We start from the raw sequence: 15692 nt of genomic DNA, 5'->3' as shown, positions 1-15692 counted from the left end.
ACTACAGGTGTACTGTTGAGGGGAAGTCTCAGTCAAACTACTACAGGTGTACTGTTGAGGGAGAGTCATCAAACTACTACAGGTGTCCTGTTGAGGGAAAGTCTCAGTCAAACTACTATAGGTGTACTGTTGAGGAAACGTCTCAGTCAAACTACTACAGGTGTACTGTTGGGGGAAAGTCACCTGACAGTCTGCATGTTATCTTCATCCTCCACCCAACCTTTGTCCCAGGTGCTTGCGCAATAGCTGAATACGCAGACACACCCTCGTCTCTCCTTCTCTCTCTCTGTGTGTCTCTCAATCTCGCTCTACTTCCTCTTCTTGTGTCCTCTCCAGTCCTGCACTGCACTGCTTCATTCGTGTCGACTGCCCAGAGTCCGCGAATACAACCCTGCTACAACCACACACACAGAGACGTTGGCTTACATCATCTTATCGTTCTTGTCCACTGGAGGAAGGAGAGGTAGGAGGGAGAGACTGGGGGTTTTGGTTGACATTCCCTTGTTTCTTAGTTGCATTGGGTTTCATATGGTTTTCTATGGCGTGGTCTTTCCTGTTTGAGTGTGTGTCTGCGTGTGTATCTGTGTCTGTGTGTGTATCTTTGTCTGTGTGTGTATCTGTGTCTGCGTGTGTTTGATCTCTATGCTAATTAAGTGTGATAAGAAAGCACTCTCAGTTCAGTTCCTTGTCAGATACTGGGACTGGGAGGCATTGCAGAAAGGTCTTATAATGCCACGTATCAAGGGCATCAAGAATGTAGGAGTGACAGTATGAGAGGCATAGCGCAATGGAGGCCAATAGAGCCATACCATTAAGGGTCTGCAATGGAACCAGTCTAATGTTGTTGTGCATATAGGATCAATCAGAAAGTCCTTCTGGTCTTCTGAGTTTCTCCCACCAAGTGGAAGGAAGATACAAATCTCTACCTATACAAATAATATATACTGTAGGGTTAACTGTATCTGAATGCAATGGTTTTTCCCACTATGTCAACACAGCTAGCAGGCAACAACAACCATGTAAAGATGAAAGGTAGCCATTTTGTGTTTACAAAGTATGTGCCAACGCTGACGACCAACGTCCACAGTTAGTTTCCTTGCTCAACTCGTTGCTCAACTCAACAAAAGTCGACGCTCAACTTAATATTTACCTAAACGGGCACGATTATAGTAAGATACAACTAAAAAAAACTATTCAGTCATTCAACCAGTTTCTGAAATACACTTGGGGTTGAGTTGCTTGGGGGCAAATTTGCCTCCTAGAGTATAGCCTAGGCCTACAATCTAACTTTATCTAACCCAATCTTTCTCACTTTTAACCCTCCCTTCCTGGTTTTACTACAGTAGAGTTCCAACCAATCCCTGACAAGAAGAAGACATTCCGTTCCCAGCCACATTCCAGAACCCTGTGGACCCCTTGTTGAAGCATGTCTCTGTACAGCTTTGGGTTGGAGCCTCTCTCCTGTCATGCCTGGAATAAGGACAGGACACGTAAGTAGTCCTGCAGTAATACTTAAACCAGTCTGCCCACATTTCAATACACACACACACGCGCGCGCACAGGCACGCGCGCACACACACACACACACACACACACACACACACACACACACACACACACACACACACACACACACACACACACACACACACACACACACACACACACACACACACCTCTCTTTCTCCCGGTCTATACCTCCATTAGCTGGCCTGCTGGCTCCTCGGAAGCGTCCCAAATTCCCTATACAGTGCACTACAATTTGACCAGGGCCCATAGGGTTCTAGTCATACGTAGTGCACTATGTAGCGAATAGGGAGCCCGTTGAGACGCAAACCCCTCGTGTAGTTTGCTGTCTGCAGATGCACTTCCTCTTCCTCCTCTAATTGCTGTCCATTAAAAAATGTCTGAAGATCTGGGGAATGTGATTATCAACAGAGGAAATGTTAGCAGAGATGTAAGGAGCTCCATACTGTAGTGTCGGCCCAAATGGTACCCTATTCCCTATATAGTGCACTACTTTGTACCAGGACCCAAAGAGCATTATGTAGGGAATAGGGTGCCATTTGGGACACATTAGACTTCACTCTTCTTCTTCGTCTCCTTTACTAGTCTAACTCTACCCTTTTAGTATTCTGTTAAATTACAAAGATGGAACATGAACATTGTGATTTATCTACAGTATGTATCTCTACATTAAACAAGTTATCTTTGACGTAGAGAGAAATTTGTAGGTAAACATGCTAATCTGGTCCCAAGCCGGATCTCCTTCTCTTCAACGTCTATATGCAGTAACAATAGAGCCCGAGGACAAGGTTAAGAAAATGCCATTGCTACACAGTAAATTGGCCAGTGTTACCTAATGTAGATGTTTTTCAGTGTAATATTACTGTTGGTTCAGGTGTTAAATTAACTCTATTAGTGTAGACAACCCCAGTGTTGATGTTAATAACCAGTGTTGACTGTGAGAGTGTGATTGTGCCAGGTTTACCAGAGATCATTATATAATGACTAGAGGCTAACAATGGGAGCCATTGTCCCAAAGGTGGGAAGGCAGGAAGTCTGCTTATCAGTCTGCTCATTAAGCCCACAGAAACTCATTGAATAACGCTGTATTCCCGCGTGGACAGATTTTGGTGAGAGTGAAATCTCTCTCTTTGCCTCATCCTCTCTGGTTTTACTCTGTGGAGAGTATAACGTTCCCATCAAAACCACGGCCATTATTATCATATTTCCCAGCATGCTCTACTGCAGGTAGATTTTTTTTAATGATTGTTTTTTTTAATACTTTTGTTTTTGTTTGTACACTGATTGATTGATTCATATTATGCTACTCAAAGACAAATAACAACCCTTTTTCAAAACGAATAAAATCAGTTAATTATATTTGCACCCGTTACTGAAAAGGTTGTTCCCTTCTTAAATGAGTTAGATACTCTCCTCTCAACGTTGCTAACCCAAGCAGTCATTCTGTCTGGGTTCCTGATAGGAATTACAAATCACTTTGCAAACCAGCATAGTGTGACTTGCAGGTAAGGGTTGCAAAATTCTGGTCAAAAATCTTGCCATAATTTCCAGATTTTTCAGAAGTCGCGGTTGGAAGATTCCTGGAAATGGAAGGAAATAATTAAAAAATCCAACCGGGATGTCTGGGAATTTGGGGAAAGTTACCTACCCTACTTCAAGGCCTGATGTGGCCTGTAAAACCATGAGTTTCAGACCTTTTTACTAGGGTGAAACTAGGCCTAATTAGTGTAATTGTTAAAAAATACTATGAGGTGTCATTGCAAACACCATTTCCTTTAACAACGATTTAACACTGAAAAGCGTGGACACTTATACACACTGGAGAATTTGCTGTGTATACATATACAATGTACTGTATGTTTCTGTACGGGTCGTATATGATACGTCAATGCATTATAGACATCTCTCCTCCACATAATATGCAATGTTGTGTGTGTCCGTGTGCGCTTGCGTGTGTGTGTGTGTGTGTGCGTGCATGCGTGTGTGTCTGTGTGTCTGTGTGCATTTGCGTGTGTGTGTGTGTGTGTGTGTGTGTGTGTGTGTGTGTGTGTGTGTGTGTGTGTGTGTGTGTGTGTGTGTGTGTGTGTGTGTGTGCTATATTGCTGTGTATTAGTTGTTGTTAATCAAGATATTGTAGTGACGTAAAGATGTCTCTCCTCTCTCCAGATATTGCTGTGTATTAGTTGTTGTTAATCAAGATAGTGTAGTGACATAATGATGTCTATCTCCAGAGATTGCTGTCAGCCCCAACAGCAGTGTGGTGATCATCTATGAGAAGAAGGGGACCGAGTGGGCCAAGATCCACGAGCTGACTGAGCACAGTGGACGAATCACAGGTACCCACATACAATGAGACCCAAAGGACGAATCACAGGTACCCACATATAATGAGACCTAAAGGACGAATCACAGGTACCCACATATAATGAGACCCAAATGGCTCCATATTCCCTATAGTGTACTAGTGTAGACCAGGGCCATATTCCCTATAGTGTACTAGTGTAGACCAGGGCCATATTCCCTATAGTGTACTAGGGTAGACCAGGGCCATATTCCCTATAGTGTACTAGTGTAGACCAGGGTCCTATTCCCTATAGTGTACTAGTGTAGACCAGGGCCCTATTCCCTATAGTGTACTAGTGTAGACCAGGGCCCATAAGCCGTTTGGGACTCAGCCATAGACAGCCAGGAAGTGAAACATCATTGGTTAGTCAGTAACTCCACTGAACACACACACACACACACACACACACACACACACACACACACACACACACACACACACACACACACACACACACACACACACACACACACACACACACACACACACACACACACACACACACACACACACACACACACACAAGGTGCTAGCCTGAACATGTTGCATCACAAGGCATTATGGGATTCCAACTGCATCATTCTCTTCATTGTCTCCTTCTCCTAAAAACCTTCCAGGCATCGACTGGGCTCCGGATTCGAACCGCATCGTGACATGTGCATCGGACCGTAATGCGTACGTGTGGACCCTGAAGGACAAGGTGTGGAAGCCCACTCTGGTGTTGGTGAGGATCAACCGGGCTGCTACTTTCGTCAAGTGGTCCCCTCTGGAGAATAAGTTTGCCCTGGGCAGCGGAGCTCGCCTCATCTCTGTCTGCTACTTCGAGAAGGAGAACGACTGGTGAGAGACACGGAACACGTTCAGTCAGTTGGACGGACGGACGGTCGGTCACTCACTCACTCACTCACTCACTCACTCACTCACTCACTCACTCACTCACTCACTCTCACTGTACCCTCTTACTAATACTGTTATTGTGACTGTTACTACAGTAGTACACTATAGGCTGGAAGTGAGGCACCATTTGAGATGTTCCCAGAAATAATCTACTGTGACCTTTCCCCTCTGACCCTGTTATGGCTCAGTAGTGTCTTGAGATTTGTCCAGTATGAATCTATTGCAACCTTTGACCTTTGAGACCTCTGTTACCTCTGGACCCTGCAGGTGGCTCAGTAAGCACATAAAGAAGAGCATCCGGTCCACGGTGATGTGTCTGGACTGGCACCCCAACAACATCCTGTTGGCTGCAGGATCCTCTGACTTCCACTGCAGGTCAGAACCAACAGATAGTAACTGTCTCTAAGGCCTCCACTGCAGGTCAGAACCAACAGATAGTAACTGTCTCTAAGGCTTCCACTGCAGGTCAGAACCAACACATAGTAACTGTCTCTAAGGCTTCCACTGCAGGTCAGAACCAACAGATCGTAACTGTCTCTAAGGCGTCCACTGCAGGTCAGAACCAACACATAGTAACTGTCTCTAAGGCTTCCACTGCAGGTCAGAACCAACACATAGTAACTGTCTCTAAGGCTTCCACTGCAGGTCAGAACCAACACATAGTAACTGTCTCTAAGGCTTCCACTGCAGGTCAGAACCAACAGATAGTAACTGTCTCTAAGGCCTCCACTGCAGGTCAGAACCAACACATAGTAACTGTCTCTAAGGCTTCCACTGCAGGTCAGAACCAACAGATAGTAACTGTCTCTAAGGCCTCCACTGCAGGTCAGAACCAACACATAGTAACTGTCTCTAAGGCTTCCACTGCAGGTCAGAACCAACAGATAGTAACTGTCTCTAAGGCCTCCAATGCAGGTCAGAACCAACAGATAGTAACTGTCTCTAAGGCCTCCACTGCAGGTCAGAACCAACAGATAGTAACTGTCTCTAAGGCTTCCACTGCAGGTCAGAACCAACAGATAGTAACTGTCTCTAAGGCTTCCACTGCAGGTCAGAACCAACAGATAGTAACTGTCTCTAAGGCCTCCACTGCAGGTCAGAACCAACAGATAGTAACTGTCTCTAAGGCTTCCACTGCAGGTCAGAACCAACAGATAGTAACTGTCTCTAAGGCTTCCACTGCAGGTCAGAACCAACAGATAGTAACTGTCTCTAAGGCCTCCACTGCAGGTCAGAACCAACAGATAGTAACTGTCTCTAAGGCTTCCACTGCAGGTCAGAACCAACAGATAGTAACTGTCTCTAAGGCTTCCACTGCAGGTCAGAACCAACAGATAGTAACTGTCTCTAATGCTTCCACTGCAGGTCAGAACCAACAGATAGTAACTGTCGCTAAGGCTTCCACTGCAGGGTCAGAACCAACAGATAGTAACTGTCTCTAAGGCTTCCACTGCAGGTCAGAACCAACAGATAGTAACTGTCTCTAAGGCTTCCACTGCAGGTCAGAACCAACAGATAGTAACTGTCTCTAAGGCTTCCACTGCAGGTCAGAACCAACAGATAGTAACTGTCTCTAAGGCTTCCACTGCAGGTCAGAACCAACAGATAGTAACTGTCTCTAATGCTTCCACTGCAGGTCAGAACCAACAGATAGTAACTGTCTCTAAGGCTTCCACTGCAGGGTCAGAACCAACAGATAGTAACTGTCTCTAAGGCTTCCACTTCCAGGTCAGAACCAACAGATAGTAACTGTCTCTAAGGCTTCCACTGCAGGTCAGAACCAACAGATAGTAACTGTCTCTAAGGCTTCCACTGCAGGTCAGAACCAACAGATAGTAACTGTCTCTAAGGCTTCCACTGCAGGTCAGAACCAACAGATAGTAACTGTCTCTAAGGCTTCCACTGCAGGTCAGAACCAACAGCTAGTAACTGTCTCTAAGGCTTCCACTGCAGGTCAGAACCAACAGATAGTAACTGTCTCTAAGGCTTCCACTGCAGGTCAGAACCAACAGATAGTAACTGTCTCTAAGGCTTCCACTGCAGGTCAGAACCAACAGATAGTAACTGTCTCTAAGGCTTCCACTGCAGGTCAGAACCAACAGATAGTAACTGTCTCTAAGGCTTCCACTGCAGGTCAGAACCAACAGATAGTAACTGTCTCTAAGGCTTCCACTGCAGGTCAGAACCAACAGATAGTAACTGTCTCTAATGCTTCCACTGCAGGTCAGAACCAACAGATAGTAACTGTCTCTAAGGCTTCCACTGCAGGTCAGAACCAACAGATAGTAACTGTCTCTAAGGCTTCCACTGCAGGTCAGAACCAACAGATAGTAACTGTCTCTAAGGCTTCCACTGCAGGTCAGAACCAACAGATAGTAACTGTCTCTAAGGCTTCCACTGCAGGTCAGAACCAACAGATAGTAACTGTCTCTAATGCTTCCACTGCAGGTCAGAACCAACAGATAGTAACTGTCTCTAAGGCCTCCAATGCAGGTCAGAACCAACAGATAGTAACTGTCTCTAAGGCTTCCACTGCAGGTCAGAACCAACAGATAGTAACTGTCTCTAAGGCTTCCACTGCAGGTCAGAACCAACAGATAGTAACTGTCTCTAAGGCCTCCACTGCAGGTCAGAACCAACAGATAGTAACTGTCTCTAATGCTTCCACTGCAGGTCAGAACCAACAGATAGTAACTGTCTCTAAGGCTTCCACTGCAGGTCAGAACCAACAGATAGTAACTGTCTCTAAGGCTTCCACTGCAGGTCAGAACCAACAGATAGCAACTGTCTCTAAGGCTTCCACTGCAGGTCAGAACCAACAGATAGTAACTGTCTCTAAGGCTTCCACTGCAGGTCAGAACCAACAGATAGTAACTGTCTCTAATGCTGTTGATGCTATTGCTTTGCCGATTCTTATTTATTCAACCTTTATCTAGGTAATTATCGGGTCAGATTATTTATTTTCTAATACTTGGTCAAGGAGCTGTTACAAAACTATGACAATGTAATTACATCTGTACAGCACTTCTGCTGTACAGCAAATCCTGCACCAGCAAATCCTGCACCACCTTTGAATTGAATCTGATGTCATTTCGCAAACAATTTTGCCATAGTTTTGTGTTTTCTCACAACAGGTTTCTTTACCATGCAATCTTAGAGAAAAAAAGGTGCTATCTAGAACCTAAAAGGTTGATTCGGGCTGTCCCCATAGGAGAACCGTTTGGAAAAGCTGTTAGGGTTCCATGTAGAACCCTTTCCACCGAAAATTCTACATGGATCCCAAAAGGGGTCAAGTGGAACCAAAAATGGTTCTTCTACAGGGAAGAACCCTTTCGGAACCCTTTCTTCTAGGTGTGAGTCATAATATGGTGGTTGATTTTTTTTTTTATACCAATGTATATACAGTCTGTTATTACTATAACACTATTTAAAAATACTCTCTCACACGTTCTCTCTCTCTCTTTGTGATCCAAAATAAGCAGGTATTAAAGTAACGCTGTGCGAGCCGGATAGTGATACAAACATGACAATTCCCAAATACTCTTCATGCAGGATCTTCTCTGCCTACATCAAGGAAATCGAGGACAAGCCAGGCCCGACAGCTTGGGGGGCTAAGATGCCATTTGGGGAGATGCTGCTGGAGACCAAGGACTGTGGAGGTTGGGTACACAGTGTCTCCTTCTCCCCCAGCGGAGACCACCTGGCCTGGGTCGCTCACAACAGCAGCATCAGTGTGGCCGACGCCACCCAGGGGAAAGAGTGAGTGAAAGAGTGAAGGGGGAAAGAGTGAAGGGGGAAACAGTGAAGGGGGAAAGAGTGAAGGGGGAAACAGTGAAGGGGGAAAGAGTGAAGGGGAAAGAGTGAAGGGGGAAAGAGTGAAGGGGTGAAAGAGTGAAGGGGGAAAGAGTGAAGGGGGAAAGAGTGAAGGGGGAAAGAGTGAGTGAAAGAGTGAAGGGGTGAAAGAGTGAAGGGGAAAGAGTGAAGGGGAAAGAGTGAAGGGGGAAAGAGTGAAGGGGAAAGAGTGAAGGGGGAAAGAGTGAAGGGGTGAAAGAGCAAAGGGGGAAAGAGCGAGTAGCTATCACTGACAGAAAGGGTGCTTCTCAGTCTTTTCCTCTACTACTGTCGTCCTCTCGCCTCCTCTCCTGAAAATGGAAAAGGGAAGCCATTAGAGCCTTGGAGGAGATCCTTGAAAAGGAACCTTGTGTCCTTCTGATGTTCTGAGGAAGAGGCTAGGAGAAAGGGATGAGAGGAATCTTTCATTTAGAGATTCACACAAAGAGAGGAACATGTCATTGACCCCATGACTCTTGATCTCTGGCCTCGTGTCGATTGACAGGGTGACTCAGCTGACAACGGACCGCCTCCCTCTAGTGAGCGTGCTCTATGTGAGCCCCACAGAGATGGTTGCCGCGGTAAGAAAACACACCTCTCATCACTCTCTTCATTTGTGACCGACCAGAACCATAGCAAGGTTACTCAACATGTGAGCCCAGTTCACCGAACCACTTCATTGAATAAGTACACTATCCCAGATGGAACACTGTCCCCTATATATAGGCTTTACAGGATCCCTTGTGGCCTGGTATTCTACAGTTCGCTCCTATCGGTCCTGGTCAAAAGCAGTGCATTATATAAAGGCAATAGGGTTCCATTTGGGACTCAGTAATAAGGCAATATCATACATACCCTGCATACTATGTTCCTATCATGCATACCTAATGTCTAAACCTTCTATGTTCCTATCATACATACCCTGCATACCTAATGTCTAAACCCTCTATGTTCCTATCATACATACCCTGCATACCTAATGTCTAAACCCTCTATGTTCCTATCATGCATACCTAATGTCTAAACCTTCTATGTTCCTATCATACATACTCTGCATACCTAATGTCTAAACCTTCTATGTTCCTATCATACATACCCTGCATACCTAATGTCTAAACCTTCTATGTTCCTATCATACATACCCTGCATACCTAATGTCTAAACCCTCTATGTTCCTATCATACATACCCTGCATACCTAATGTCTAAACCCTCTATGTTCCTATCATACATGCCCTGCATACCTAATGTCTAAACCCTCTATGTTCCTATTATACATACACTGCATACCTAATGTCTAAACCCTCTATGTTCCTATCATACATACCCTGAATACCTAATGTCTAAACCCTCTATGTTCCTATTATACATACACTGCATACCTAATGTCTAAACCCTCTATGTTCCTATCATACATACTCTGCATACTATGTTCCTATCATACATACTCTGCATACCTAATGTCTAAACCCTCTATGTTCCTATCATACATACTCTGCATACCTAATGTCTAAACCCTCTATGTTCCTATGCATACCTAATGTCTAAACCCTCTATGTTCCTATCATACATACTCTGCATACCTAATGTCTAAACCCTCTGTTTCAGGGCCATGACTGCTGTCCGTTTCAGTTCTCCTATAAGGGCCCAGGCAGTCTGAAGTTTGTTAAGAAGCTGGACATCCCCAAGCAGACCTCTAGGGGCAGCATGTCCGCCATGCAACACTTCCGCAATCTGGATAAGAAGGCTACTGACGACGAGAGCAACGAGCTGGGCTGCCTGCACCAGAACAGCATCACGTGAGGAGAGAGGGAGTGTGTGTGTTGTGTGTTGTGTGTGTGTTGTGTGTTGTGTGTTGTGTGTTGTGTGTGTGTGTGTGTGTGTGTGTGTTGTATGTTGTGTGTGTGTGTTGTGTGTTGTGTGTGTGTGTGTGTGTGTGTGTGTGTTGTATGTTGTGTGTGTATGTTGTGTGTGTGTGTTGTGTGTGTGTGTGTTGTGTGTTGTGTGTTGTGTGTGTGTTGTGTGTTGTGTGTGTCACATACACGTGTTTAGCAGATGTTATTGCGTATGTAGCGAAATGCTTGTAGAGTATGCTGAATCTCTCTGCTCCTGTGTCTCCCTCCAGTCAGCTGTGTATCGTGTCAGGAACTAAGGCCCACGTGGACAAGTACAGCAGTGTGGGTCTGGACGGAGCTATGGTCCTCTGGGACTTCAAGGTACTGCCTACATACACCACATATACAAAAGGATGTGGACACCCCGTCAAATGAGTAGATTTGGCTATTTCAGCCACACCCATTGCTGATAGATGGATATAATTGAGCACACAGCCATGCAATCTCCATAGACAAACAGTGGCAGTAGAATGGCCGTACTGAAGAGCTCAGTGACTTTCAACGTGGCACCGTCATAGGATGCCACCTTTTCAACAAGTCAGTTTGTCAAATTTCTGCTCTGCTAGAGCTTCCCTGGTCAACTGTAAGTGCTGTTATTGTGAAGTGGAAACGTCTAGGAGCAACAACGCCTCAGCTGTGAAGTGGTAGGCCACACAAGCTCACAGAACGGGACCACCGAGTGTTGAAGCACGTAACGCGTAAAAATCGTCAGTCCTCGGTTGCAACACTCCCTACCGAGTTCCAAACTACAGTGCCTTGCGAAAGTATTCGGCCCCCTTGAACTTTGCGACCTTTTGCCACATTTCAGGCTTCAAAAACATAGATATAAAACTGTATTTTTTTGTGAAGAATCAACAACAAGTGGGACACAATCATGAAGTGGAACGACATTTATTTGATATTTCAAACTTTTTTAACAAATCAAAAACTGAAAAATTGGGCGTGCAAAATTATTCAGCCCCCTTAAGTTAATACTTTGTAGCGCCACCTTTTGCTGCGATTACAGCTGTAAGTCGCTTGGGGTATGTCTCTATCAGTTTTGCACATCGAGAGACTGACATTTTTTCCCATTCCTCCTTGCAAAACAGCTCGAGCTCAGTGAGGTTGGATGGAGAGATTTGTGAACAGTAGTTTTCAGTTCTTTCCACAGACTCTCAATTGGATTCAGGTCTGGACTTTGACTTGGCCATTCTAACACCTGGATATGTTTATTTTTGAACCATTCCATTGTAGATTTTGCTTTATGTTTTGGATCATTGTCTTGTTGGAAGACAAATCTCCGTCCCAGTCTCAGGTCTTTTGCAGACTCCATCAGGTTTTCTTCCAGAATGGTCCTGTATTTGGCTCCATCCATCTTCCCATCAATTTTAACCATCTTCCCTGTCCCTGCTGAAGAAAAGCAGGCCCAAACCATGATGCTGCCACCACCATGTTTGACAGTGGGGATGGTGTGTTCAGCTGTGTTGCTTTTACGCCAAACATAACGTTTTGCATTGTTGCCAAAAAGTTCAATTTTGGTTTCATCTGACCAGAGCACCTTCTTCCACATGTTTGGTGTGTCTCCCAGGTGGCTTGTGGCAAACTTTAAACGACACTTTTTATGGATATCTTTAAGAAATGGCTTTCTTCTTGCCACTCTTCCATAAAGGCCAGATTTGTGCAATATATGACTGATTGTTGTCCTATGGACAGAGTCTCCCACCTCAGCTGTAGATCTCTGCAGTTCATCCAGAGTGATCATGGGCCTCTTGGCTGCATCTCTGATCAGTCTTCTCCTTGTATGAGCTGAAAGTTTAGAGGGACGGCCAGGTCTTGGTAGATTTGCAGTGGTCTGATACTCCTTCCATTTCAATATTATCGCTTGCACAGTGCTCCTTGGGATGTTTAAAGCTTGGGAAATCTTTTTGTATCCAAATCCGGCTTTAAACTTCTTCACAACAGTATCTCGGACCTGCCTGGTGTGTTCCTTGTTCTTCATGATGCTCTCTGCGCTTTTAACGGACCTCTGAGACTATCACAGTGCAGGTGCATTTATACGGAGACTTGATTACACACAGGTGGATTGTATTTATCATCATTAGTCATTTAGGTCAACATTGGATCATTCAGAGATCCTCACTGAACTTCAGGAGAGAGTTTGCTGCACTGAAAGTAAAGGGGCTGAATAATTTTGCACGCCTAATTTTTCAGTTTTTGATTTGTTAAAAAAGTTTGAAATATCCAATAAATGTCGTTCCACTTCATGATTGTGTCCCACTTGTTGTTGATTCTTCACAAAAAAATACAGTTTTATATCTTTATGTTTGAAGCCTGAAATGTGGCAAAAGGTCGCAAAGTTCAAGGGGGCCGAATACTTTCGCAAGGCACTGTACCTCTGGAAGCAACGTCAACTCAAGAACTGTTCGTCGGGAGCTTCATGAAATGGGTTTCCATGGTGAAGAGATGGGTTTCCATGGTGAAGAGATGGGTTTCCATGGCCGAGCAGCCGCACACAAGCCTAAGATCACTGTGCACAGTGCCAAGCGTCAGCTGGAGTGGTGTAAAGCTCACAGCCATTAGTCTCTGGAGCAGTGGAAACACGTTCTCTGGACTGATGAATCACGATTCACCATTTGGCAGTTTGACGGATGAATCTGGGTTTGGCGGATTCCAGGAGAACGCTACCTGCCCCAATACATAGTGCCAACTGTGAAGTTTGGTGGAGGAGGAATTAATTATTCGGGCTAGGCCCTTTAGTTCCAGTGAAGGGAAATCTTAATGCTACAGGATACGATTCTGTGCTTTCAACTTTGTGGCAACAGTTTAGGGAAGGCCCTTCCTGATTCAGCATGAAAATGCCCTCGTGCACAAAGCCAGGTCCATACAGCAATGGTTTGTTGAGATCGGTGTGGAAGAACTTGACTGGCCTGCAAAGAGCCCTGACCTCATCCCATCAAGCCAGGCCTAATCGGCCAACATCAGTGCCCAAACTCACTAATGCTCACCGTGATTTTGGAATGAGTTGTTTGACGAGCAGGTGTCCACATACTTTTGGTAATGTAGTGTACATGACATGACATTCAGAGACTCAGGAACCAATGGGGATTCAGTATTCTACTCAAAGATCAATTCAAAGGCACAGGGTGTGTCTGAAATGGCATCCTCATCCATAGTGTTACGAAATTCTGTCTAGGGGTCCTAGCTACATGTAACCTGACTCATTATGTCTAGGGGTCCTAGCTGCATGTAACCTGACTCATTCTGTCTAGGAGTCCTAGCTACATGTAACCTGACTCATTATGTCTAGGGGTCCTAGCTACATGTAACCTGACTCATTATGTCTAGGGGTCCTAGCTACGTGATCTGTAACCTGACTCATTAAGTCTAGGGGTCCTAGCTACATGGTGTGTAACTTGACTCATTATGTCTAGGGGTCCTAGTTACGTGGTCTGTAACCTGACTCATTATGTCTAGGGATCCTAGCTACATGGTGTGTAACTTGACTCATTAAGTCTAGGGGTCCTAGCTACATGGTGTGTAACTTGACTCATGATGTCTAGGGATCCTAGCTACGTGGTCTGTAACCTGAGTTGATGTGTGTATAAATATGAGAAGTCAGCTTATTCAGCCAGGTGTTGAATGTACCCAGGAGACAGTAATTTACCTCTTGATCGGCCAGTCTAAGCAAATTATCCATATGTTTATGGTGACAAAGTAAATATGAACAGAAACCACACTACAAAAATAAATGCCCAACTAAAGAGGTTTTCTAACACAACAAAAACAAATAAAATCCGACTGAGAGGCTTCTATCCTCCTCTCTCTCTCTCCCAGACTGCCAATCACCTTCATTGGCTGCACCTGATGTGCTTATCAAGGCTTAGCTCAGCACCTAGACCCTGTTGGTGCTGCCCCCTGGGGGCGGAGTGTGGAAGTGTATCCTGGATAGTGTGTTTGCCTTTGTTCCAACACTAACCTTTCCCCCCATATCATTACACAGCATAGTGCACTACTGTTGACCAGAGCCTTATGGGTAAAACTCAGGCTGTTCTACTCTGTTTACATGACATTTATTCACTGGTTTTTCTTCTTCTCTCTGTTTTCCCTGCAGCACTGAGTTCATGGAGGATGCTAGAGCCATAGGCTGTGTCTTGCCATCTGTGCGGTCAGCATTACTCCAGATGACCATGGGACTAACCACTACCAGTTGTTATTAACATCTACATTAAGCAGTTAGTCACACCAGGGTTGGGGTCAATTCCATTTCAATTCCAGTCAATTCGGAAAGTAAACCAAATTCCAATTCCATTTTTTTTTAAATTCCTCATTGAAAAGCATTGCCTGGAAGTGACTGGAATTGAAATGGAATTGACCCCAACACACAGTCACACCACTGTCAAGTGACCTATTATTTTACACAGATAGATGTGTTATCATGTGTATTCATTTTCAACTGGAACAGAAGACACTTCTGCAGCTTCAAGATGTTTTACAATAAATCATGTTGTTTTGCGCTGGGTTTCAATCAATGAATCAATATTTTTTTGAGTAAAATAAACATGCTTTCTACAGATTCTGGTGGACTGAGTTTTCATATTGTACCGTGGTTCCTATGTGATAAATGAACTCACACCCAAGTGGTACGTGTATATTTCTAATACTGTAATAAATCATAACGTCCATCCCTGGCTGAGTGCTACACTTCAACAAGGTATTGTGTCTATGGCAGTATGGCTACAGTGACTCTACACTCCAGAACTGTTATAAATGGTACATAGTTCCATATAAATACAGATATACAAAATACAAAGTAACACGTGGAAGCAAAAGGCTGCTGCAGGTGCTTGAGGGTCGCTCAAGGAGAGGTCAAGGAGAGGTCAATGTTTTGCCAGCTGTTACTACTGTAAATGAATAGCGTTTCCTTGTCTACATGGGAGCAAGAGGAAGAGGCGGAGCCAGAGGGTTTACTCACGTCAAAGTCTGTCCACGGAGAGTACAGCGTTATTCACTGTGTTTCTATAGGTTTAATAAGCAGATCGATAGATAGCTTGTCACCTGCCTTCCCGCCTCCGGGACAACAACTCATTTATATACAGTGTCTCTGCTACTACTGCATAGATTTAAACTAGGGGCGTTACCCGACCTCCCTTTCCCCAAGAGGAGCCAATCAAGACAAACCTTATTTTTTTCCTCCACCTGACCATAGATAATGATAGAGAA

The 15692-nt window shown here is 44.7% G+C and overlaps 1 protein-coding gene across 2 annotated transcripts; it reads left to right on the top strand.

Moving 5' to 3' along the window:
• The first annotated feature begins 280 nt into the window (after positions 1–280).
• Positions 281–15045, top strand: LOC139421645 (actin-related protein 2/3 complex subunit 1A-A-like). Of its 2 annotated transcripts, none has more exons than XM_071172726.1 (10): positions 281–463; positions 1344–1490; positions 3759–3863; positions 4489–4711; positions 5036–5143; positions 8321–8527; positions 9105–9180; positions 10207–10397; positions 10724–10814; positions 14584–15045. In XM_071172726.1, exons 2-10 carry the CDS (start codon positions 1427–1429, stop codon positions 14587–14589), a joined length of 1071 nt encoding a protein of 356 aa, XP_071028827.1. In that variant the 5' UTR covers positions 281–463; positions 1344–1426; the 3' UTR covers positions 14590–15045. The 2 variants fall into 2 exon arrangements, with proteins under 2 accessions (XP_071028827.1, XP_071028828.1); XM_071172727.1 differs by having other exon boundaries at positions 306–463; positions 1347–1490.
• Positions 15046–15692: the final 647 nt, after the last annotated feature.

This window comes from Oncorhynchus clarkii, chromosome 12 (assembly GCF_045791955.1).
Source record: "Oncorhynchus clarkii lewisi isolate Uvic-CL-2024 chromosome 12, UVic_Ocla_1.0, whole genome shotgun sequence".
Lineage (NCBI taxonomy): Eukaryota > Metazoa > Chordata > Actinopteri > Salmoniformes > Salmonidae > Oncorhynchus > Oncorhynchus clarkii.
The sequence above is the reverse complement of the archived record's forward strand: the minus strand, read 5'-3'. Positions and strand labels throughout refer to the sequence as shown.

What these genes read in the sequence shown, in the direction of transcription:
- LOC139421645 (XM_071172726.1), top strand. Translation starts at nt 1,427, where the DNA reads ATGTCTCTGTACAGCTTTGGGTTGGAGCCTCTCTCCTGTCATGCCTGG. An exon ending in GCACAGTGGACGAATCACAG is followed by an intron (nt 3,864 to 4,488) that starts GTACCCACATAC and finishes AAAACCTTCCAG; the next exon opens with GCATCGACTGGGCTCCGGAT. An exon ending in CCACAGAGATGGTTGCCGCG is followed by an intron (nt 9,181 to 10,206) that starts GTAAGAAAACAC and finishes CCTCTGTTTCAG; the next exon opens with GGCCATGACTGCTGTCCGTT.